This window comes from Panthera leo, chromosome A2 (genome assembly GCF_018350215.1).
Source record: "Panthera leo isolate Ple1 chromosome A2, P.leo_Ple1_pat1.1, whole genome shotgun sequence".
Classification (NCBI taxonomy): Eukaryota; Metazoa; Chordata; class Mammalia; order Carnivora; family Felidae; genus Panthera; species Panthera leo.
This window is the reverse complement of record NC_056680.1, coordinates 65079879-65105584: the sequence shown is the minus strand read 5'-3', so window position 1 is coordinate 65105584 and position 25706 is coordinate 65079879. Positions and strand designations below refer to the sequence as shown.

Sequence of the window (25706 nt, the reverse complement as noted above, 5' to 3'; positions counted from 1 at the left end):
ACAGATTCCCTCCCCTTTCTCAGTGACCTTGACAAAGATAATCCCCAACTATTTGCGGGACACTGGTATTTGGAACCACCTGAACACTCTTCCCCAACCAGCAAAACGAGAGCAGCAAATCTCCGTTCCCATAGACGACGAGGATCCAATGAGATAAAGCGGGTTTGGGAAAACCACAGCACTCTGGTGGCCCGTCGGGCAGTGTACTCAACCCGCGATGCTGTTTTCATGTCTCCTCCTATGATGTGCGTTACAGGTTTATTTTTCTTCCCCTCCGCCTACCAGGGACATTTCCCCTCCCTTCCTCCCCTTCTCTCCCGTCTCCAAATTCTGGCCTTTCTCTGGACCAGCCGCTCAAGCTTTCTCCGTAGGTAGACGCCCAGTATTACAGTCTTGACAGATTTCCTCAATATCATCCCTGCCTCAAGATCTTCCAAGTGTGCTCTGTCCCTTGTAGGCTGAAACTCTAATATAGTTTTCACCCTTGTCAACATCGTCATCATCAATATCATCAATAAGTGTTTGTAAATACCTAAAGATACGAGGACCCTGTTGAGACTCTAAACAGCCCCAGTAAAGCATCTGCAGTCTTCCAGAGACATGAAATGATGAGGCAGCAAGATTGCTACCTGGGCAGATGAATGGCAATGAGGGCGGCTGTATGTGTGCAGGGCCTAAGGCTGGCATCGAGTGGCTTTCTCGGCCTGAGGTCTGTGCGCTCACGGACACACACAGCTTCTGAAGTGGGCCGTGACTCCATCTACCCATCAGGCATCGTGTCTGGTGTGGAAATTTCTCGTGTGCGCTCCTCAAAATGCGCGGATATTATTCTGTGAAATCAAAACACGAAGTCACAACTTTATCGGCACATAGCGTCATAATCTGTCAGTTGCCTTCGTCAAGTGATACGGAAATTGCAACTAGAGCCACGTGCCATTTTGACGTTCAGGAGCCTCTGTTCAAAAGAAACGTTGCTGTCTGGAGCGCCTGGGTGACTCTCAGTGGGTTAATAAGCGCCTGACTCTTGGTTTCCACTCGGGTCATGATCTCACAGTTCCTGGGTTCAAGCCCCATGTCAGGCTCCGTGCTGATGGTGCAGAGCCTGTTTGGGGTTCTCTCTCTCCCCATCCCTCTTTCTCTCTCTCTCTCTGCCCCTGCTTGCTCTCTGTCTCTCTCAAAATAAATAAACTTACTTAAAAAAAAATGTCATCCATTAACATAACCCCGGCTCTTAGGTAATTCAGATTTGATTGGCCCATGGTGGGGACTTGGGCCCTTGGAAAACTTCCCAAGCGCTTCTTCAGCATAGCCAGGAGGAGTCCCCTGGTCTCAGCCTGTGTCCTTAAGCCCAGAGCCCACAGAGGCGTCTCAGATGTGGTTTTTCGCTGTGTCTTCAAGAGATCAAAGCATACGTAACAGGGTGTATGGTGAGGCACAGACAGGGTGCACGCTTGTGGGTTTTCCAGGGGCAGGGAACATGAGACCTGTTGCCAGCCAAGTGGGGGAAGGGGAAGGGAGATTCGGGATCGAGGGTCCGGGGAGAGCCCTGCCTTCCCGGTGGCACCGGTAGCTACGGCCCTGCAGGGGACAGGTATGTGATGGCCTGGAGTCTGGCATTGAGTCCCGGAGCCCAAATGGAAGCACACTGACGGTGTTTGCTGTGAAGCAGTTCAGAGCCTTTTTGGATCTATTATTATTTTCTCAGAAAGAGCCAGACATCCATTTTGTTAGTGTGAAATGTTCCAGGTTTTTCACTGTTGGCTGAGGTCCGTGTGTGTGCCCAGGCAGACGCGTGCACACATGTAACACCGAGCTGGACAAAAAGCATCCCGGGGTGTCCTTGCAGCCTGCGGGGTTGCAGCTCTTGCACGGGGGTGTGATCGGGGTGTGGAGAAAGGGGTGAGAAAATGCACGCCTCGCAGTGGGTGCTGGGTTCCCGGCAGGTGGAGGGAACCCCAGGAGGCAGCAAGATGGCCTGGTAGAGGCTAGGTGGTCAGGGACATGGCCTTTATACCGAGGTCAGTGATGAGAGCTGGGGCGGCTGCTTGGGGAGATTCTTTTTTGTTAATTCTTTTTTAATGGCTCTTTATTTTTAAGAGAGACAGACATAGAGCGTGAGCAGGGGAGGGGCAGAGAGAGAGGGAGACACAGAATTGGAAACACGCTCCAGGCTCCGAGCTGCCAGCACAGAGCCCAACACAGGGCTTGAACCCACAAACCATGAGATCATGACCTGGGCCAAGATCAAGAAGTGGGTGCTTAACCCACAGAGCCCCCCAGGTGCCCCAGATGTAAGGTTTTTAACGAGAAAAAAGGAAATAAATTCGTGTCTACGTTTCACAATAGAGGGTAAGCCTTGAATGTCACTCTTAATCCTTGTGTTAACCAGTGACATGAATGGCAGTAGTTTGTGGCCTTTTCTGAATCCCATTTGCTATTTTCTCCCCAATTTTAAGCGGCCTCTTTTGTTTTACAAGCAATACACAAAATTAGGAAATGCATAGCAGTGAAAAGAGCCAAACCCTATGCTACCCGTCACCCATTCTTCGGTGGGTGCCTCTTTCTGGACTGCTTATGACCCATTGCTACAATGGGTAACTCTTAAAAATGGGATTTTCCATAACTGATAATAATTGTTTTTTAAAAAAAATCCTTATCAAACACTGTGGCATATCAAATTATATACTTTTAAAGTATATTTAACTAGTACCAGCACGGGGGCTCCTGGGTGGCTCAGTCACTTAAGTGAAGTCTTTGACTTTGGCTCAGGTCATGATCTCATAGGTCGTGGGTCTGAGCCCGTGTCCAGCCCTGCACTGACAGAGCAGAACCTGCTTAAAATTCTCCCTCTCCCCCTCTCTCTGCCCCTCCCTCAATCGTCCTTTCTCTGCATCTCCCTCTCTCTCTGTTCCTCCCCTGCTCACATACTGTCTCTGTCTCTCTCTCTCAAAAATAAATAAAGATTAAAAAATAATAAAAAATAAAAAAGATTGTTCTGAAGGAGACTTTAGACCTGTTACCTTTCAGTGGATTGACAGGACTTGGGGTGGGGGGGATAAGATGGGCAGGAGTGGCCCCTGGGGTCAAGATGTCTGCTTTCCATCCCTATTCTGACACCCCGATAACCAGGGGCCTTCAGGGGAGCTACAGATCTCTTGGACCCCCAGTTTTCTCAGCTGCCAAATATCCTGAAGACTGAATGAGGTGACCTGCCCAAGGCTGTTATTAGCGTGGGTCCTGATGCTGGGAAGACGATTACAAAATACCTATAGCCTCTGTAAAGTAAGGTCCTTATGTATAAATAAATGTCTACACAAGCAGGCTTTTCTGAGGACCGAGAAAAACTTGTAAGAATGATTTGTCGGGTGGGGCATCCAGGGGGCTCATCAGGTTAAGCGTCCGACTCTTGAGCTCGGCTCAGGTCGTGATCTCACGGTTGGTGAGTTCGAGCACTGACAGCTCAGAGTTCACTTGGGACTGTCTCCCTCCCTCTCTCTGCCCGTCTTCTCACTCGCACTATGTGAGAATAAATAAATACACATTTAGGGAAAATAAAGCAAAAAAAAAGAATGATTTGTCAGGAAGAAGCATCCTCACGGGTGATTGTATGGACTCCAAAGTCAGGAGCTGCCCCCTCACCCCCTCTTTCTGTGCCGCCCCTGCTTCAGGAGGAAGACGAAGGGTCGCGCCCCTCCTCCGCCTGGGAAGCCGGCCACCCCAAACGCGCACGGTGGACAGACACTTCGCCGAGACGTGTCGCCCGGCCCTCCACAAAGCCTGCTGCACATGGAGAGCCTGGAGAACAGCTCGGTGGCCGTCACCGTGGTTCTGCCCAGCGGGCTGGAGAAGAAGAGCGTGGTCAGCGGCAGGTAAGGGCCCTGGCGCCTCGGGGCGGAGGGGCGGGGGTCACTGCCATCCAGCCTCGGGTCCAAGGAGAACCGAAGAGTGGATCCTGAGAGACTGTGCTCGCTCCCTTGTCGGGCAGGATCTGGGGCCCCCAGGGTACAAATCTGGGCCTGGGTGACAGTGTGGAATGACCGCATGCCCCCCCGTCCTCCTTCGAGAGCAAGGGCTGTGCAGCTCAGTCCTGGGAGAGGGTAAGCTCAGGGGAGGGGGCCCAGCAGCACCTGGAGTCCGCATCCCGGGCACTGAGGTTATACAGGCTGAGAGGCCCTCCGAGTGACCACTGACGGTCTGGCCTCCGGAAGTATAAATACACGGATCAGATTTCCAAACACAACTTCCAGAGCAACTTTAGACTGATGGCTAAAACCCAACCCTGGATCTTAAGTTTAAAAAAAAATTTTAACGTTTATTCACCCTGGAGAGACAAAGAGAGACAGAACATGAGTGGGGGAGGGGCAGACACAGAACCGGAAGCAGGCTCCAGGCCCTGAGCTGTCAGCACAGAGCCCGACGTGGGTCTCAAACTCACAAACTGCGAGATCATGACCTGAGCTGAAGTCGGACGCTTAACCGACTGAGCCACCCAGGCGCCCCATGGATTTTAAATTTAAGACAAACAGTTTTCAGCCCCGAGATGCCCACCTGAATCCTTTGTGAGATCTGATCCGCCCAGGAATGTGCCTGAGGTCAGGGTTACGTGCCCTTCTTCCCACGTAAGCCACAGAAGGCAAAAGGGAGACATTGGCAAAGCTTCCTGCAATCATAGGATTAAGATTTTCAATACTGATAGAATTTCTGATTTTTTTCCAAAATATATCATTACATTGATCAATTTTGTGCTACTATCTTTTTAAATGTTTATTTCTGAGACAGAGCGTGAGCGGGGTGGGGCAGAGAGAGAGGGAGACACAGAATCCGAAGCAGGCTCCAGGCTCCAAGCTGTCAGCACAGAGCCCGACGTGGGGCTCGAACTCACTGACTGTGAGATCATCAGCTGAGCCAAAGTCAGAAGCTCAACCCACTGAGCCCCCCAGGCGCCCCAATTTTGAGCTACTATTGATGTCACTGATAACTCTATTTTAACAAAGTCACAGGAACACAGACGTTAAATCTCAGTGTTCATACAGTTTTTACAATAGAGTGATACAGTAATCAAGTATAGAAACTTTCAAGCATAAAGATAGATTTGTCTAATTCCGAGGCAGGAGTGAATAGAAGTCCTGTTTCTTGGAAAACAAGGAGAACAAGAAGTGATTGAACATATTTCAATCCTTCAGTGCTCAGATATACTTTTTAAAATGGATAGTGTGGAAATCACGTCACTGTGGGTGGCTTTTATTCTTGGCGAAGCATTGAAGACAGCAATGGAACACTTTTTTTTTTTTAAGTTTATTTATTTTGAGAGAGAGAGAGAGAGAGAGCGTGTGAGTGAGCAGGTGGGTAAGGGGCGGGGGGGGGGGGGGGAGAGAGAGAGAGAGAGAGAGAGAGAGAGAGAATCCCAAGCAGGCTCCACACTGTCAGTGAAGAGCCCAACGTGGGGCTGGATCCCATGAGTCACGAGATCATGACCTGAACCTAAATCAAGAGTCAGATGCTTAATCAGCTGAGCCACCCAGGCGCACTTGTATTTTAAAATGTCAGTATTTAGGGGGCGCCTGGGTGGCTCAGCCAGTTGCATGTCTGACTTCAGCTCACATCGCGAACTCACGGTTCATGGTTGTCAAGCCCCACATCGGACTCTGCGCGGACAGCTCGGAGCCTGAAGCCTGCTTTGGATTCTGTGTCTCCTTCTCTCTCTGCCCCTCCCCTGCTCATGCTCTGCCTCTCTCTGTCTCTCAAAAATAAATAAACGTAAAATAAAAACAAATTTTTAAATGTCACTATTTAGATTCTCCCTGAAATTTTATGCTTTGCAGCTGTTTATACTGAAAATTCTAGGTGGCAACTCGATGTGCACAGGGCTACGTACACCTTAAAAATTGCTTCGTGAGGTGTGCAAGCAGGGACCGGAAGCAGCTTCAGTGTATGGCTAGGAGCTGTTGAGTCGTGGGACACGGCATCTTCTCCCATGCTAGGTGATGTCAGCCTGTTTCCCAGGGTGGTACCACACGCCCGGCGTGGCGCTCGCCCCCCAGGGGGAACCCAGCAACCGGGCTTCATGCGACAGGGGCTTCCAGTGACAGGAGTTTCCGGTTTCTTTGTTTTACAGAGCGGTCCGTGTGCTCAGTACATTTCTCCCTCGGAACTTTCGCTTGAGGCACATGCCACATTATTCTAGGTTTACAAAGGAATAGGTGCGTGACGTTCTATCAGCAAACGTATGACGGTTTACTTGCCGTCCTTGTATTCTCAACCCAGTTTTTAGTTACGCTGAAAAATACCATTTTACTGAAGTAGGATTAAGATATAAAAAGTGTGAATATTGACTGTGACCTACCCGATGGGCCTGTAGCTAAGTGTACCCCCCGTGAAACCACTGCCACTGTCAATCTGCTTACGTATTTTTTGGGAAAGTGGCCTCTGAGTCCCGTCGCGATACTCTCATATGTGCGAATGCACGCAGAGAGACAGAATGTCTGCCTGACAAGTACAAATATTATTTTGAAAGTCATTTTCTTTCTTTACATATATATTTTTTTAATTTTTTTTAATGTTTATTTATTTTTGAGAGGGAGAGAGAGGGAGAGAGGAGCAGAGAGAGAGAGACATGGAGACAGAACTGGAAGCAGACTCCAGGCTGGGAGCTGTCAGCACAGAGCCGGACACGGGGCTTGAACTCACGAACCGTGAGATCATGACCTGAGCTGCAGTCGGATGCTTAACCAACTGAGCCACCCAGGTGTCCCCATTTTCTTTTTTTGGTTTATTTATTTTTTTATTTATTTTGAGAGAGAGAGAGAGAACACACACACAAGTGCAAGCAGGGGAGGGGCAGAGAGAGGGAGAGAGAGAGTCCCAAGCTCCCACGCAGGCTCCGCACCTTCAACGCAGAGCCCGACGCGGGGCTCCATCTCACAAACCATGAGATCGAGACCTGAGCCGAAACCAGTCATCAGATGCTTAACCGACTGAGCCACCCGGGCGCCCCCAAACACCATTTCCAAACTGAACACGTTCTTCCAATTTTATCCTTAAAAAAATTTCTTTTCCTTACAAAGTAGAAACTACCACTGGGTAGTTTGTAGCCAGGAGAATACGGGCAGCTTTAACGAGGGATATGAAAACACTTTCCTCTTTCCCAACAGTGAAGTATAACCCTTTCTCCCAGGCTTCTTGCGGGATTAAGTGAGTCAGAGCTGCAGCCTGTGGGCTTTCGTAACTGGGTCCTTGGCATTGTGACCCTTGCTGATACAGCAGGTGCTTACTTGGGGAACTGGTTTTATATGTCACACTCTTTAATAATACCCGAGCGGGTTGAAGTCCCAATTCCTGACCCTTGCCTCAAATAGATCTACTAATTACTAATCGATGTGGTTTCTCTCTCCGGTTTTTCTAGAGAACATGTCCCATAGTTCATGGGACAAGCAAGCAGTTTGTAATTTGTAATCAGCCCCTTAAGCATGCTTTCTCCTGTTAGGAAAGATTCTCCTAGAGAGAACATTAGTTTATTGCAGTCTGCTGATGGCGTTCTGTGTATGACTGATGTTTGTTCTTTTTTTTTTTTTTTTTTTTAAGCTTCCTTTGGATTTAGAAACTTAAATGAAAGACTCAGTCTGTTCTTATAGAAATTATGACATAAGAATTCTTGTTCTGGGCCGTTCTTTTTTGTTTTTTTAAGTTTATTTAATTTTGAGAGAGAGAACACACACACACACACACACACATACACACACACACAGACACACACAACTTGGGAAGGAGCAGAAAGAGAGAGAGAGAATTCCAAGCATGCTCAGTGCAAAGCCTGACACAGGGCTTAGTCTCACGAACCATGAGAACATGATCTGAACCCAAATCAAGAGTCGGACGCTCAACCGACTGAGCCGCCCGGGCGCCCCTGTTCTTTCTGGGCCATTCCTAAGAGAAATGCTGCGGTCTGTGTTTAGGAATGGTGTTACCAGCACGGCATGTGGGTGGTAAACGAGGCCACCAATTCAGTTCCATCGCTTTAGCTGGGGCACACTTAACGAAAAGACCTTTGAAAAGACCTTAGCCGGAAGAGAGCCTCATAAGCTGTGCCAGCCTCTAGAATATTGGGGCTGTGTCTTTCGACGTGGGAAATCAGGTCCATGTTGGCACATAAACCCAGGAGGCCCCAGGGCAGGAAAAGGCCGATGTTCCCTCTGCGGAAACACAGGAAATCTCCCTCGGAATTCATTCCTGCGATTCTTCCAGCAGAGGCCGTTGGACCCCCTTTCCCACAGACGCACTTAAAATTGTTCAGGGGTTTTCGGGCCCCAGAGCTTCTGGAACGGCACAGGCTCTCATAGCACGGGCATTGGGTTTCTCGTTCCTTCTGGAGAGAGCATACCTGTTCCAAGGTAAAGGGGAGGGAGTCTGTGAGCCGCCATAAGCTCTGGGGTGCCTTCACCCCTCTCCCCCCGATGTGTTGGGGAAGCCTCTCCCGAGGAGCCCGGGGCTCTGGAGGCCAAAGGAAGCTTGTTCTCTGCTGCTCAGCAAGGTGAGGAGGTGAGGTGAGAAAGTCCAGTTCTGGTGCTGGGGAGGCAGCCACAAGAAGGCAGCTCCCTAAATAGCTGGCTAACAAATTGGTTTAGTCGATTGACATTTCTGTTTGGGCAATATCTTCTTTTAGAACACTTTTAATTTTTCTAGAACAGCTGTAGTTCCCTCGAATTGAGAGGAAAGCACAGAGATTTCCCTGCCCCCCCCGCCCCCCTCCACGCATGATCTCCCCTCTTGTCTACGTCCCCCCAAAGTGGGACGCTCCTTACAGTCAGGAAGCCTGCCGGACACATCCTCCTCCCCCAAAGTCTGTCGTCGATGACCTTGCGGGACCATCTTTCTTTTTTTCTTTTTTAATTTTTTGTAACGTTTATTTATTTACTTTTGAAAGAGAGAGGGAAAGAGGGAGACACAGAATCCGAAACAGGCTCCAGGCTCCGAGCTGCCAGCACAGAGCCTGATGCAGGGCTCGAACCCACAAACCGTGAGATCACGACCTGAGCCAAAGTACAATGCTTCACCGACTGGGCCACCCAGGCATCCCCCTAACACCTAACTTTTCTGGAGCACGAGGAGGAGGACATCCCAGCAAGCAGAAGGAAATAAAACTCACTTGCAAAATGACCTGTTTGTGCAAGAGACAGGGAGATCCAAGGGCCCGGACGTGAGGCAGCCGTGTGGGCCCGAGTCTCCTGAGCGCCCTGGGTCCCCATCAAACAAGATTACGAATGCCTCTGGGGACACAAAGCTCTGTTCCAGTGCCAAGCAAGTCGTGAGGAAACAGGCACATCAGAGCATTCATTTTCCTCAAGTATAGGGAGCACTAGTCTTCTGTTAAAAGCAGCGTGCAGATTTCACATGCACGTTTAACATAAACACTAACATAACTTGAAAGATAACTGGGCTGCAATGCCTGGGGGGGGGGGGGGGCAATCAGTTAGGGTCAGACTTCGGCTCAGCTCGTGATCTCACAGTTTGTGAGTTCCAGCCCTGCACCAGGCTCTGTTGTCAGCACAGAGCTCGCTTCGCTTCCAATCTTCTCTCTGCCCCTCCCCGGCTCATACTCTCTCTCAAAAATAAATAAGCATTCTAAAAATGTTAAAACATGCAAATTTCACATGCATGTATAAAATAAACACTAACAGGCGCCTGGGTAGCTCAGTCGGTTAAGCATCCGATTTTGGCTCAGGTCATGATCTCACGGTTCGTGAGTTCGAGCCCCACGTCGGGCTCTGTGCTGACAGCTCGGAGCCCAGAGCCTGCTTCGGATTCTGTGCCTCCCTCTCTCTCTGCCCCTCCTCTGCTCATGCTCTGTCTCTCTCTGTCTCAAACAGAAACAAAAATTTTTAAAGAGTGTATAAGGGCACCTGGGTAGCTCAGTCGGTTGAGCGTCCGACTTCAGCTCAGGTCATGATCTCACGGTTCGTGAGTTTGAGCCCCGCATCGGGCTCTGTGCTGACGGCTCAGAGCCTGGAACCTGCTTCGGATTCTGTCTCCCTCTTTCGCTCCCCCTCCCCTGCTCGCTCTCTGTCTCTCTCAAAATTAAACAAACCTTAAAAACATTTTTTTTTAATCAAGATAAGAGGGGCATCTGTGTGACTCATTCAGTTAGGCGTCTGAGTTTGGCTCAGGTCGTGATCTCATAGTTCATGAGTTCGAGCCCCGCATTGGGCTCTGTGCTGACAGCTCAGAGCCTGGAGCCTGCTTCAGATTCTGTGTCTCCCTCCCTCTCTCTCTTTGCCCCTCCCCTGCTCACACTCTGTCTCTCTCTCTCTCTCAAAACTATAGAAATATTAAAAAGTAATAAAATAAACACTAATATAACTTTCAAGGTAATTGGGCAGAGGCACCTGGGTGGCTCAGTCAGTTGAGTGTCTGACTCTTGATTTGGGCTCAGGTCATGATCCCAGGGTCATGGAATCGGGCCCTGCGTCAGACTCGACACTGAGTGTAGAAACCGCTTGGGATTTTCTCTCTCTCCCTCTCCTCCCTGACTCCACTCATGCTCTCTCTCTCAAAAAAAAAAAAAAAAATTACACGTAATAGGCTGTGAATCAGCTCCCCCCAGGGGGCGCATTGGCTCACCTGCCACGTAAGAAGCAAAAGCCTGCTTGTGTTATGACCTGGACGCAGGAGGCTCCAGACTTGCAGGAAGATGTCCTCCAAGATAGAGGTCAAGGGTGATGAGGTCCAAGTTCCGAGAGAGCACAAGTTACGTGGGGAGAGCTTAACCAGCCTGCACCCATGTTGATATCACCTGTCCACACCTCCCCAGGTAACAGCCCGTGGCCAGAAAACTTATCAGGCTCTCCAGCCTCTGCACGTTTCTCTCTAGGTCAAAGTGTTCCGACCAGCATGGTTTTGCAAACAGTTTGAAAAGCCTTAGAGAGGTCACGTCCGTCCAGTTGGCGTAACCCCATCTGTCCCCAGGGTCACGTACTGAGACCACTTGCCGGCTGTGGTGGCTGCCTGGCCCCGCGAGGCATTTGGGTTCTGTGAGGGTGTGGCCAGCAAGATTTGGGGACTCTGGTGCCGTCATCCTGATGACTTGGCTTCAGACTTGTACGTGAGGTGAAGCTTCCCCTGGTCATTTTGCTGCCGTCTCGTTCCCTCCGGCCTCACTTGACAGGCCCGGGACCAGACCCTAGTCGGTGACCCTAGCCTTGAACGTAGAGCCCTGTCTCTGACCCACGAGCTTCTCTGGCTGTGGGCTTCTTCAGTCTCCTGTCCCTTCATTGTCCTTTTGTGTGTCCTGCCTGTGTGTTCCTTTGTACCCGACCTCGTCTGTCGGGACCGCCTCTTGGCTGGCCCCGCGCACGCCTTGCCATGCCCTGCCCCTCTGATGCCACATGGAGCTGCCATCTGGACGGGCTCCCTTGTAGCTAGATCTTGCCTTACTCAAGACTTGGGGCTCCTACTGGCCTCTTACAAAAGGCCAGTAAGAAACTAGGCTGCGTCCGACCAGTTTCGGGTTCGACAGTGCGTGCAGATGAAGTGTGTTTGTTTTAACATCATGGCCAGGAGTAGCTACCTGAACGTAATTTGTAACCCCGGGCACTGAGGGACCCGTTCATCTAATGAACGTATTTGTACTAAATGCTCATTTCAGGAGTACTGCGAGTGCAGTAGTTTTCCAAGTGTGGTCCCAGACCAACGGCGGCCGCAGCCCTGGGAACTTGTCAGAAAGAGGGATTCCTGGGGCGCCTGAGGGGCTCTGTCAATTGAGCGTCTGACTCTTGGGTTCGGCCCAGGTCACGATCTCATGGTTCGTGAGTTCAAGCCCCACATTGGGCTCAGTGCTGACAGTGTGGATTCTCTCTCTCTCTTTCTCTGCCCCGCCCCTGCTCTCTCTGTCTTTCAGAATATAAATAAACTAAAAAACTGAGTAAATAAATAAAAGAAAAGAAATACAAATTCCCAGACCAGTCCTGGTGAATCAGAAACTCTGAGTGAAGCCCAGCAATCTGTATTAAAGAATACACCCCAAATTTCAGATTATATGTTAAACCTCAAGAACCCCGGCTGCAACACATGCCACTGGCTGTGTGAGAACGACCTGGAGAAGTGCGCAGTCCCCGAGAGGGAGCCCAGGGTCTCACTGGCTGGATGGCAGGAAGAAGGAAGGAATTAAGGTTAGTGTATGCAGCTCAGGAATGACCCTCAGCAGCCTGACCACAGGCAGGCTTTGCAGTGTAGATGAGAGTGCATCCCAGAGAGGGGCAAGCTTTGCAATATAGACGAAAGTGCGTCCCAGAGAGGGACAGGCTTTGCGGTGTAGACAGGAGTGCATCCCAGAGAGGGGCAGGCTTTGCGGTGTAGACGAGAGTGCGTCCCAGAGGGGGCAGGCCTTACGGTGTAGACAGGAGTGCGTCCCAGAGAAGGGAAGGCTTTGCGGTGTAGACAGGAGTGTGTCCCAGAGAGGGGCAGGCCTTGCAGTGTAGACAGGAGTGTGTCCCAGAGAGGGGCAGGCCTTGCGGTGTAGACAGGAGTGCATCCCAGAGAGGGGCGACTCATTACCTCGACTCGTTGCCTGGCCCAGCTTGACGAGAGTAGGATGACGTGGCCTCTCTGACTTCCCAGCCCCATGGTCCCCAAGAGCCCTCTCCTTTTCTCTGGTCCTGAGTGCTCTGCATCTGGCAAGACTGTGGGCACAGGCTGACCATCACCCTGCCAGGATTTGTAAAAGAACCATGTGAAAGAGGACTGGCTTTTCCTTATCAATTTTTTTTTTTTTAAAGAGAGAGAGGGAGCATGTGCACAAGTTGGGGAGAGGGGCGGGGCGGGGGTGGGGAGAGAAAGACACAGAAACCGAAGCAGGCTCCAGGCTCCAGGCTCCGAGCTGTCAGCACAGAGCCCAATATGGGGCTCAAACCACAAACCGTGAGACCATGACCTGAGCCGAAGTCGGGCACTTAACCGACTGAGCCACCCAGACGCCCTTGTAATTGTGTTTTTTAAAAGAAAGATGTGGGGAAAAATTGGATATCCTTTTTAAACTTAAAAACAGAGATCGCCACAAATACCAGGAAGTAAATATCATTCCTACGTTAGGAGCAGTTAAGAGGCGTTTGGGGAACAGATTAAAGAGGCCGGAGGGAAAAGCAATATTGAGGAGCAGTTGGGAGAGGAAACCCTGGAGGTCCGCCGCGTGACCCCTGCACCCCTAGCATCTGCCACGCGACCCCTGCACCCCTAGCATCTACCATGTGACCCCTGCACCCCTAGTAATGTGGTTTGGGGTGATCAGTCCTCTAGTACTTGGGATCAGAGAGAGAGAGAGAGAGAGACCCTGCAAAGGGTGTTCGTGTTAGTCTTAGTTCAGACTGCCTTAAAATACTAGACACTGGGGTCTTCAACAACACACATGGCTTCTCGGAGCTCTGGTGCCTGGAAGTCAAGGTCACGGTACAGGCGGGTAGATTTCCTTCTGAGGCATCATCCTGGGTCATAGGCAGCTGCCATAGCTCTGTGCTCATGACCTCCTCTTTGTGGATACACAGAGCCAGCTCTCTGGTGCCCCTTCTTATAAGGACACTAATCCTACCGGATTAGTGCCACACTATGGCCTCCTGTAACCATAACCCCATCCTTAGAGGCCCCGTCTCCAAATATGTTGGGGGTTAGGGATTCAACATGAATTTGGGGAGGACACAGTTGTCCCCAGCAGTGTTAATGCAGGGTGTGCTTTGGGTGCTTAGCACTGATGGTCTAGACAGCTTTCTTAATACACCTGACTCTTCGCTTGACATTGTGAGCCTGTCTGATTGCCTTAATTTGCTTCATTGTAAGATTAGGGAAACTTCACGGTGCAGTGTCTCAAGGATGCCACTTGGAATCTTGGCGTTTGCTGAGAGCAGGACGGAGCTCAGCCACATACAGACGGGATGTCTGCTCTGAGCCAGGTACAGCATCTCACTGCACAGAATCCCAAAGCAGGAAAGACAGGAATGAGTCAACTCATGTATTTTGCAAACACATCACATTTACAAATGCCCGACACTGTGCTCAGTGCCTTACAAGTGTTCATTGACTTAAGTCTCTGACAGGTGGACGCTGTCATTAATGCCCTCACTGGTGAGGAAACTGAGACACGGGGGGTGGGTCTGAGAACTGGTGAGTGTCGGTGCTGGGACAGCATCCCGGGGAAGCTCCCCTCAGGTGCCTCACTAAACTGCTCTGCTCCCATGGGAAGGATGCCCACCCTTCACACGGCTGGTGTGTGCAAAGCTGCACATCAGGGTCAGGTGTTGCTGCATCCAAGGGCAGGTAGCGGGGGAGGTATGGAGGGGTCAGGCTCAGGATGTGAGGAGAATGTGTATGAGTAAGCAAGCAACCTCTTCCTGTCTCCAGAAGTTTCTTAACAGATAACCTCTTCCAGTCTCCAGAAGGTTCTAAGCAGGCAACCTTTTCCAGTCTCCAGAAGGTTCCAAGCAGGCAACCTTCTCCATTCTCTGGAAGGTTCCTTCCTGTGGCCCAGTGGCATAGGGACTTGCTACAACCCCAGGAGGGCACACACTGATACCCCATTGGAGAAGCTGTCAGCTCTCCACAGGTGAATCTGTAACAGAAGCCCACGGGGACCAGGAGGTGTCTCTGCCTATCACTGGGCACTGCCATTGTGCTTTGGCTTTCCTCTCTTTCTGGGTGACTTTTTCCAGGAGCAACAGAGGAGCCTTGGAAGAACTGGCTTACTCTTGGGAGTTTGGCATTTTAAATGGCAGCTGATGGCAGATTAACCGGTGGGGCAGAAAGGCCTCCCACCCCCACGTGCCTCATTTTACATGGACGTGAACCTGAAAGGCGTATAGCAGGGCAGTAGTAAATCAGGTTGTGTTTTATTTTTATTTTTTATTTATTTTTTTAAACATTTATTTATTTTTGAGACAGAGAGAGACAGAGCATGAATGGGGGAGGGTCAGAAAGAGGGAGACACAGAATCTGAAACAGGCTCCAGGCTCTGAGCAGTCAGCACAGAGCCCGACGCGGGGCTCGAACTCATGGACCGCGAGATCATGACCTGAGCCGAAGTCGGATGCTTAACCAACTGAGCCACCCAGGCGCCCCAGGTCGTGTTTTAAATGAGCCTGGGGAAGGGTCACACCGAGCGGCAGACCCTGCAGGAGATGTTGTAAGATCAGGTCATGCTTTCGAACCCAAGTCCTCGTGTTTGTACCGGTGCACGTCCAGCTGCTTAAGTGAAGCCCAGGTTCAGTCCTCATCAGCTGCGTCCCTCTGGGGGTCACCGATACAGATGTCCCGAAGGAGAACAAGACAGCTATCAAAGCCTGAGTTCCTGTCACCCCAAAACCTCCTTACATCCCTGTGGGAGCCCCTCTGTCTTGGCTTGGGCTCTTGCCACTGGGAAAGGATAGTGTCCAGTGTGCTGGAACAGGCTGACTTTGTAATTGGCCTCTGTGTTCCTCGTAAAATTTAAGCACATATGACGGCCAGGCGTCTGGTGTTGAGTTTTATGATCATGCTCTTAACAGTGTTTTGTTTTGCTTTGCTGCCTTCTCCTCCCCCCAGTTTTTTTTTTTTTTTTTTTTTTTTTTAGAGAGAGGCAGAGAGAGAGGGAGACAGGATCTGAAGCGAGCTCGGCACCGACAGCAACGAGCCCGACGCAGGGCTCGAACTCAACGAACCCAAGTCAGACACTCAAACGACTGAGCCACCCGGGCGCCCCACCTCCCCCCAATTTAATAGTAAATTTGAGGAGACGGGCCTCTAGCACATAGAATTTTCTGCTTTGGAACTTCTTCCTCCCCCACCCGCCCCCAAAATTTTGTTGAGAAACTGCCTTCCGCCCTCAGTTCTTGACAATATCGCTGTAACTTGAACATGAGGAGCTCTCTGTGGGGAAGAACCCATCCTGCGTTAAGTGAGATAGCAAAGGCCAGCATGGATCAGTCAGTTCTGGGAGGAAAGCCACTGGACACGCAAGGCAGAGACTTGGGCACCCCCTTCTTTATTCGGGCGGAAAATGGGTACGTGACTATATTAGCACGTCCGGTTAAGTACTGGCTTGCGTGAGGGCAGGATGCTTACTTACTCTCAGTAATGGGGGCAAATGCCACCCTGTCCCAGAGCTGGCTGCTCCCTTTTACAGCATCTAATTCAGTGTTTCAAATATGTCACCAAGTATTGCATTAAAAGAACAGAAGAGTGACATTACTAGCTTTTGTGTTCTTTCTGGTTTATATTCTAAGATTAATTCAAATACTTGTCTGGCCGTTTATTTGTGTGTGCTTACCCTGGTGCCAGTAGACTGTGGGTGGAGACAGAGACGGGAAAGGAGCGAGCGTCAGATGGACCAGGGTCCCAGGCCCATCTGCCTTTTCCTGGAGACCCCACCCCTCAGCTTGGGTGACTGAGAAGGGGAGTGTGTAAGTGCCATCAAGGATACACAGGGCATGGGAACAAATAACATGAGGTCATTTTAGCATTGTTAGAAGTCTGCTTTCTATACTGAGGCTTTTTTTTTTTTTAATGTTTTATTGATTTTTGAGAGAGAGAGACAGACCACAAGTGGGGAGGGGCAGGGAGAGAGGGAGACACAGAATCCGAAGCAGGCTCCAGGCTCTGAGCTGTCAGCGCAGAGCCCAACGCGGGACTCGAACCCATCAGCCGTGAGATCGTGACCTGAGTCGAAGTCGGACGCTCTAGTGACTTGAGCCCCCCAGGCGCCCCTGCGTATGGAAGTTTTCAGTGGAACATCCTCACATCTTGCAGCCTTTTTGTTGTATTGCATTAATCTCACTGTCAGAATAAAGATGATTTTTGCCCTGGAGCTGAAGGAATCCAAGTTTACAGTGTTATTAGCTGGTGTGGCTGTGTGTGCTGGGGCACTTGGCAAGGGTGGGCGCTTCATCAGCCCTACAGATGCCCCATCACAGTCCAGGGGACCAGGAGTCTCCTGAACTCGGGTGACGCCGGTGTCCCCGAGTATCCCCCAATTCACACACATGCTGTTAATTACTTCCCAGATAGTAGGTGGGAGCAAATACTGTCATAGAGGAGATGGCTCTAAAAAGTTGTTTTGGGGACAGCTGGGTGGCTCAGTCGGTTAAGCATCCACTTCAGCTCAGGTCACAGTCTCATGGTTTGTGAGTTTGAGCCCCGCGTCGGGCTCCGCGCTGACAGCTCAGAACCTGAAGCCTGCTTTGGATTCTGTGTCTCCCTCTCTGTCTCCCCCTCCCCCGCTCACGCTCTGTCTCCCTCTGTCTCTCTCAAAAATAAATAAACACTTAAAAAACTAAAAAAGAAATCAGAGGAAAGACGTATGCTTTTTGCAAGGTGTATATGCTCCATTGCTTGGGAAATTTCAGGAAAGAGAGGTCGGCTTTAAATATAAAAGCATTCTGCCCAGCAGATATAAAAGAGGTAAATGAAATTCTTTGGAGGAATCCACACTGTTATTCTTCTCCCATGGTAAATAATCCCCTGTGGTGGGGGACATTATGAAAATCTTGGACATTCAAACTAGGGCATTTTCTTAGTTGTTTTTTTTTTTTTTTTAAAGCCATGCTTTTTTTTTTTTTTTTTTTTTTTTTAGCTATCATCTTCAACTTAAAATCTTCGGTTTTTAAGATACATTATAATTTTGAATAACTGAAAGTCTAGTTTTTAGTGATCTCACTTGTGCTAACTGACCTCCTAGGATTCAACTCAGCATATCCATGGATTTAACTACAAGTGTAGCTCTTTCCCCCGCTCTTACGGGTTTGATCTACTGGACGCTTTTTCAGCTCTGTTGTTTACTAGTGTTGCAGATGTTATGACTGTGTCGTCCAGTACAGTCATGCGTCAGGAATTCACGAGCTGCCGTTGCCCTTGATAAGCATGACCAGAGGACTGCACATTCACCTGCTGGTTCGTGTGTTTGGCCCTTCCCAAGCTTGACCGAAGGGAGAGTGCAAACGTCCCTAATTAATGTGATTTGTTTCCATTTTTGCAGCCATGCAATGATGGACCTGCTGGTTGAACTTTGCCTTCAGAACCACCTGAATCCATCCCACCATGCCCTGGAGATCCGGTCTTCGGAAACCCAACAGCCTTTGAGTTTTAAGCCAAACACTTTAGTTGGGACCCTGAATGTGCACACTGTGTTTCTCAAAGAGAAAGTTCCCGAAGAGAAGGTTAAGCCTGGCCCACCTAAAGCACCTGAGGTCAGTAGGACAAGCGGACCCTTTGTCACCTGAGGACATATGCAGACACCTGTGGCCCAGGGGTTGAGGAGGGGGCTGGTGGGGCCCCTCTTATCTAAGTAACACCTGCAGACAGCTGTTGTTGGAATGCCTACTAACAACGCTGGGCAAAGTGAGGCCCTAACTGGGCTTCTTTTCAAAGATGGAAGTAAACTGAGCTTAATAACATTCACGGTTGTAACTTTGCTCCTTCGGATGTTATAGAAGAGGAATCAGTCTAGACCAGAGCCATCCACTGGAACTTTCTGCACAGATGGGAATGGTCTGTAACCCTGCATGTTCCAAGGAGGCCGCCCCTGGCGCGTGTAGCTAGTTATTAAGCAGGTGTGATGCAACTTGTGTGATTGAGAAACTGAGCTTTTAATTGTATTTAATTTTAATTCATTTACATTGGAATAACCACAAGGAGCCCGTGGCTACCATGTTGAATTAGGTAGAACCGCTCTAGAAAATCCTAGGTCTTTCAGTCCAAGGAAGCTATGGCGATACGGGGAAGATTTGAACTTCTCCTAGACAGAGGAAAAACAGGAGTTTTCCCTTTGGAGAAACTGACGTCCGAAATTTGTACTCAGTGCACTTGGGGAATATCTCATACACAGATTTATTTCAGGCTTTTGGTTATTGGTTAAAATGAACTCCAGCTGCTTATGGTACTTCTTAATAAAGCTTTGCTGTGAATCTTTTAGTGCCATTGGAAAGCTTTTAGGTGCTTGGAATATCTACTAAATTTTTCTGCTTTTAAACATGGCAGTTTGGCCAGCAGTTCATCTTCTGTACGTTTTTAGGTTTGGGTGGTTAATAAATTATAATCGGTGCCATCGATACCCTGGAAAGGGGCATGGGATCCAACGAACTATTCAGCACGCACTTAGTGGGTCTACTCTTCAGGGCGTTCGGACAATGTCGAGTCAGTAAAGGCCAAGAAAAAGTTGCCTTTATGAACCTTTGGCATATTAAAATTTTTTTGACGGGTCCGTTTATCACTAGACATTTAGAATCAGGTATAGTCAAACCGATTGGTTTTTTCCCTGATCATAATGGCTCTCATTATATGTTTATTACATGTATATGTCTGCTGTATGTCTCTTATGTAGTCCCAGCTTAAATATGTGTATGTAGTATATATACACAAAAATATGTATATACACAGACATGTATACATACCGTATATACTTATAGAGATATTAATATATTTATGTGGGTCTGGCTATTTGAACAAAAATTTGATATCTTGGGGGTTTTTTTAGGATTTTTCTTGAAATTGAATTATTCGTGATACTTTCAAACGATTTTCATGTAGACAATATGTGCAAGTGCCTTGTGTTCAGGTCTGTTGGGATCCTTGAAAGATGGTAGTTAGGCGTAGGTGTTAAATTATAAATCAGGATCCCTCCCGATGTCCATTCCCTTGTGTTGTTAGCAGTTTGTTCCTTAGTGAGCAAGGCTACGGTCAGTGGTTTATTCCAGGTGCATATTGTTCACTACTGAGTCTGCCATTTCCCCCCATGACCCACTCAGTTTCTGGAGAAGGGCTCGGGCTGCCCCAGATCTTGCCGCACTCATTCTAGAGCACCAATAGGGGTTGGAGCCGTGTGCAAACACGCCCTTATAGAATACTTTCGTCCCGTATGTTCTTCCAGAAATCCGTGCGCTTGGTAGTGAATTACCTGCGAACGCAAAAGGCCGTGGTGCGTGTGAGCCCCGAGGTGCCGCTCCAGAACATTCTCCCGGTCATCTGCGCAAAGTGTGAGGTCAGCCCAGAGCACGTGGTGCTCCTCAGGGACAACATCGCCGGGGAGGAGCTGGAGCTGTCCAAGTCCCTCAACGAGCTGGGGATCAAGGAACTCTACGCGTGGGACAATAAACGAGGTGAGGCCGCCCTGCGTCTTTGACGCCCGCTGGGGGAGAGTGCGGGCGGGAATCGCCGTGCCTGGATTTTCAGGCCACTCAAGCTTCTTCCAGAGTTGAAGTGGGCAGAAAGTAAATTCGGTCTGTTCCTGTTCCCCTCGATTGTAATGATGCATCTCCCCCCATCCTGAGCCTGTCCTGCTCATTCCCTGTCTCCTGCGAGCTTCCGTGACGTGAATAAAAACAGGCCCTGGACCAGAACTACTCACAAAGCCTGCATGAACCAGTTTCTCTTGGATTTTTTTTCAGTACCTGCCCCAAGTCTCAAACATTGCTCATTGTCAGAACCAGCTGACAATTCAGCTTTTTCTAAAACTGCCCGAATGAATTATAGTTCAGGAGATCAGTCCTCGAGAACCACCCACAAGGCCATGTGGGGCTTCCTCAGCGTTGATGCCAGAGACACCTAATGCTCGTGTGAATTTGGTACTTGACCTGACGGCCCAGAGCCTCTGGGGGAGCGGCCGCTCTCGAGACCATTCACTGTTGGCACAGAGGCTGATAGGTGCGTAAGCAGATTTCCCTGATTGACACAAAGGGCTGACCATATTGAAACAGCTGCCAGACCAAAATAAATCAATGAATGAGCAAGTAAAAAAATAAATACGTAGCCCTTGACTTTAGAACTTACTGAAACGAACTTCATATAAGTGCCTTTTAATGAGGCTCATTTGATCTGTTGCCTTGTATTTATTCCACAGATACCAAGTGGGTAGGGTTTTTAAAGTATAAACCTATCCTGTTTTTTCGTGTTTCTCTAGTGTCCTTCAGATTCTTCCGGGAAAATCTGTTTCTCTTATTACTGATGTCATTGCAAAATCAGTGATCATCATGGAATCTCTCTCCTCTGCCAAATCTCCCACAGGTTCTGGACCCCAGGTCTCATTTGCCATTCGAGGAAGGGTTTTAGCTCAGTCACATATAAAATGCATAGACTATTTATTCCTGCAAAAAAAAAAAAAAAAAAGAAAAAGAAAATAAAGTGCTCTGACATTTGAGAGCAATGCATCTTGTGCTTTATGCCGCATCTCTCAAAAACTCAGACAAGATTATTCCCAGCATCTGCTCCGAGGGTTGGATATAGTGGGTGTGTCTGTCAGGCTCTTATCAGCCCTGTTTAAATTTGGTTTCTGTGCCTCTTTGGAAATAGAGCTTTCATTTGGTAAGACAAGAAAAAAAAAAAAAAGGAGAAAAGGAAAGAAAAGAAAGAAAAACTGTCCCCACAAATATGTGAAAGCAAAAAGCTTGCACAAACACGCATTTCTCTTCTAGGTCAGTCATCAGCTCTATCTGTTGGGACCCCAGCAGCGTCCCCAGAAAATAAAGGAGTAACAGCCGGCACGGGCATGGTGGGTGACCGGCCCCTGCCCGGGACACGGTGTCTCTTTCATCTGGACCGTACGGTGCCATGTGCTCTGCCGGCTGTGCAGTATTTGATTACCATCCCCGCCAAACGCCTTTATCCCTACTGGCAGTCAAGTATTTGGGAAGAAGGGAGAACATTCCGGAAGATGTCTGCGGGGAGCACTCTCTCTAGGCCCCTCTTGCATTACATCCCCTCCCCAGCCAGCAGCTGCTCCAGAGCAGGCAGGGCCAAGGCCGGAGGCGGGGCCAAGGCCGGAGGCGGGGCCTTGCTAGGCAAAGGCCCAACTCTTCTGGAATTCCCGGGATTGGCAGGCTGGAGAAGCAGAAGGCTTTGCTGCCACCTGCTTCCATAGGAGCTCTTAGCAGCCCGGCAGCGGCGGGCTGGAGGAGATCAGGGGCTGGGGAGTTGGCCCCTCTCCTGCAGGGGCGCAAACAGCACCACCACCACCCCCCCCCCCCACGCCCGGGGCCTGCAGGGGGCGGGGGCCAAGGCTGTACTCAGGGGCTGGTGCAGACCAGCGAGGCTTGCCCTCACTCTCTCCTTGCCTGCTTTTTCCAGTTCTTCTGACCAAAACTCAGTCGGAGCCTTCCCTGAGCTGTCAAGGTACAGTGAACCTGCAGGCCTGCTCCCACCCCAGCTGGACTTTGCATGGCTCTGGGCTAGGACGATGCATGCAAGTGCACTGGCGTAGAGGAGCTGAGGGAACGCAGGCTTGCCACGCCGGGCCTCCGGGGGCGTGTCTGTCAGCTGCTAGGCGGCTTCGGTTTGGCGTCTTGACACCCTGGTTGCCTAAGAGAAGAATGTCCCTTGTGTGGGAGTTCGCTCGGTGCGTCCACCCGCTAAGCAGTGAAGGAGGCCGTTGCAGAAGATGGGTCCTTCTGGAATACACAGTTTCAGGGCAGAGCAGAAGTAGCACTTGCAGAAGATGCCCCGTTTACCTTTTCACCCGTGTCCACCGGTGCCCGCGAGGTCCATCCTGTCTGCTGCAGAATTTGGGGCAGTGTAGATCGTGAAGTCTAATCTTTTCTGTCATAGAAGCGTATATACACGATCATTCTGGCTTTTAGATTTCTTCTGACATTTATCGTAAACCTTACGTATGCTCACATACACCTATATTTACACGTACATGCACACGTATACATGGATACATATAGTCACACTGGAATTTTATTTAAATGTTTTTATTGATCTATTTTTGAGAGAGAGAACACAAGCAGAGCAGGGGCAGAGAGAGGGCGAGACACAGAATCGGAAGCAGGCTCCAGGCCCTGAGCTGCCAGCACAGAGTCCAACGCGGGGGCTGGAACCCATAAACCACGAGATCATGACCTGAGCCGAAGTCGGATGCTTAACCGACCGGGCCACCCAGGCACCCCTGTATGTTGGAATTTATGTGACCTCTTTGAACTGTCCACACACACACACACCCAAGTTCATTTAAATCCCGGTGAGTGTTTGTCTTTTACGTACAAAAGTGTAATGAAACAGATCTTGGTGTTGGTCTGGAAACACAGCACGTGGGTGTGGGCTCTGACACTGCGGTGGCCCAGGCCACCCTGCACACTCCTTGTCTGCTGAGGTTTACTCCGTCCTACCGTGCAGACAAGTCCGGCCGACAGAAGGATCCGCCCCTGAGAAGCACTGTGAATGGTCGTTGTTTGGGGCAGGAACCTCCTGTCTGTGAAGGCTTCCTCAGTTCACCCGGGTCTGATCTAGGGCAATAGGCAGACGGAGGTCATCACGGCTCTGATCGGCGCTGTGCACACGGGCTCGTGACGGGCCGCACATCTGCAGAACGCAGGCCTACAGCTCCTCTCGTGCTTGCTCGCTCGCTCGCGCCTGTGCCCTGGCCGCTGAACGGCCCTGACCTTCCATTTTCCTCGTCCGGAAGAGTGAGTGGTTTGGATGAGCTGGTTATTTCAGGGCCCCTGCAGCCCCATTCCATCCCCCCGCGCCGCTCCGTTCATCTCTGTTGTTCTCCGAATCCCGTTAATGCTTCGGCACAGTTGTGTGCACGCTTACAGATTGAGCACGTCCTCCTCGAAACTTTGATTCGTATTTAACTTCTCGTAAATCAGCGTAAACCGGACGAAAACAGGTTCCAGGCTCAAATTGTGTGTTTGGAACCAGAGAGTGTATGTGTTCTCCCAGCCGGGCTGTGTGTCCGTGGCCAGGTGCTGGCTGTGACATGTGGTGGCCACCTGCTGACACTTGGGCTGACGGGAACACGGAGGGACACCCAGTGCTCTGGCTCCCTCCTGCATTGTCTGCCGGGGCCCAGAGGCCTCACAGAAGGCACCTCTCAGTACAGAGTCGCCCATCCCTCGCCTCCGCACCTAAGATCATCCGCCTGGGGGCCCTGCTGCCTCCAGACAGCCACCGCCTGCGGCCACACAAGAGAGTGCCTCTCGGATCACCGCGGGCAGCTCTGGCGGCTGGGCCGCCCCTCGGCCTCCAGTCTTGCGGACTTGGTGACCAACCTCTACTGCTATTCAGGGAAAGAAAAAAGAGGCTTGATTGTGCGACAGTTTCCTGATCAGTCTGTCATTGCCGTGGTTGGTGTAATACCCGGTGTGCCAGTGACACGTTCCCTCGTTCGCCTGCCGAGTTCTATGACACCACACATTTTACTACCTTGGCTTCACGTGGCCCTCAATGCTAGACACAACGATCGATTATAAATACACCTGTCGACGCCTACTGTTGTTCACCTGGGTGTAGTTTTACCCTGTATCGTAGCACACCTCAGCCTTCGTAGCTCGGTGCCTGGCGCAGAGGGTTTCAGTGCGATCAGCCGTGAAATCTGTGCGCGCGCGCGCGTGTGTGTGTGTGGATGCATGGCTCGCGATGGGAGTCGCTCGCTCACTGATCTGGATCGGAGGGCACCAGTGGCTTGGCTGGAGTCGCCTGCACGTAACCGAGGGCCTGGGCCTCGGCACTAAACCCCGGGCCTTTGCCGCTCCCAGAAGAATTTAAGGAATGAGGGTGCTTGGGTTTTACTTTGCTGGGGAGGCAGCATTAGCGTTCATGCATTTGCTACTAACGTACCGGCTCTCGTGTGTGTGCTCTCATCGGAGGGTGAAATTCTAGGCCAGCAGATAAAGAAGCTCCCTGCTGCTTACCTTGTTTGGGTTGATGTTCTGACAGCAGACTGTGTGATCCCAGTCCAGATTTTCCTACCCGTGGATTGGCGGTCGGGCTGTCCAGCAGCTGGCAGTGGGCCAGGAAATTCATCTTTCTGTCCCTCGGGAATACCCCAATGCCCCCACCTTGGCATCTCTGGGTGCCTTGGAAGAGAAGAACCGGATGAGTTCATGACAGAGGCCTGGCGTCGGGTGGCAAAGCGGTGTGCCCTCGGTGCTCCTGACCCCTCTTCTGCTGGTTCTCAACCACAGCCCGGCAGCAGAAGCACCGGGGGTTAAAGGGGAGTGAATGCGGGGCGCTGGGCCCCACCCCAGAGGCAGGGGTCTGGAACTGGCCCAAGTCCTCAGTGATGCCATGATGCCGTCAGCTGCCCGACAAGTCTGGGCTTCGACGTCCCCGTCTGGGGGCTCCTGGAGAATGTCATCGGGAAGGAAGACCTTCGGGTTGAGGTCGTAGAAAGCAGATCTGGAAACACGAATCCTGGCAGGTCACATAGGGTTATGTCAGCTACCACCCGGGTAAACCATCGCGGCCAGTCCATGTTCTGGAAACGAGTGGCCTTTTTTAAGCCAGAAAGCTATTGATTTATTTTATTTAGTGAGCGTTTGTACCTCACTCATAATTCCAAAAGTGGATGTTTAACACAGATGGCCCCGTCCTAGTCACCAGTCACGTGTGGCCCTTAGGCACATGGAGTGTGGCCAGTCTGAGCTGAGATGTGCGCTGTGACCCGCACACTCAGCACCAAAATGAATTTAAAAAAAATTTTTTATGTATGTTTATTCTTGAGCAAGAGACAGAATGTGAGCAGGAGAGGGGAGAGAGAGACACACACACACAGAATCTGAGGCAGGCTCCAGGCTCTGAGCTGTCAGCACAGAGCCCAACGTGGGGCTTGAACCCACGAACCGTGAGATCATAATCTGAGCCAAAGTTGGGCACTTAACCAACTTAGTCACCCACATGTCCCACCACCAAAATGAATTTAAAATGTCTCATTAATGGGGCGCCTGGGTGGCTCAGTGGGTTAACAGTCTGACTTTGGCTCAGGT

The 25706-nt window shown here is 50.3% G+C and overlaps 1 protein-coding gene across 2 annotated transcripts in view; it reads left to right on the top strand.

Moving 5' to 3' along the window:
• Positions 1–3682: 3682 nt before the first annotated feature.
• Positions 3683–25706, top strand: part of COBL (cordon-bleu WH2 repeat protein) — a 167307-nt gene continuing 145283 nt past the window's right edge. Inside the window, exons 1-4 of one of the 2 annotated variants that reach the window (XM_042914062.1) lie at positions 3683–3869; positions 17984–18194; positions 19874–20102; positions 22066–22110. In XM_042914062.1, coding sequence (XP_042769996.1) covers positions 3787–3869; positions 17984–18194; positions 19874–20102; positions 22066–22110 — 568 coding nt within the window. In that variant the 5' untranslated portion in view covers positions 3683–3786. The remainder of the gene's footprint in view (positions 3870–17983; positions 18195–19873; positions 20103–22065; positions 22111–25706) is intronic. The other variant, XM_042914053.1, reaches the window with a different exon arrangement.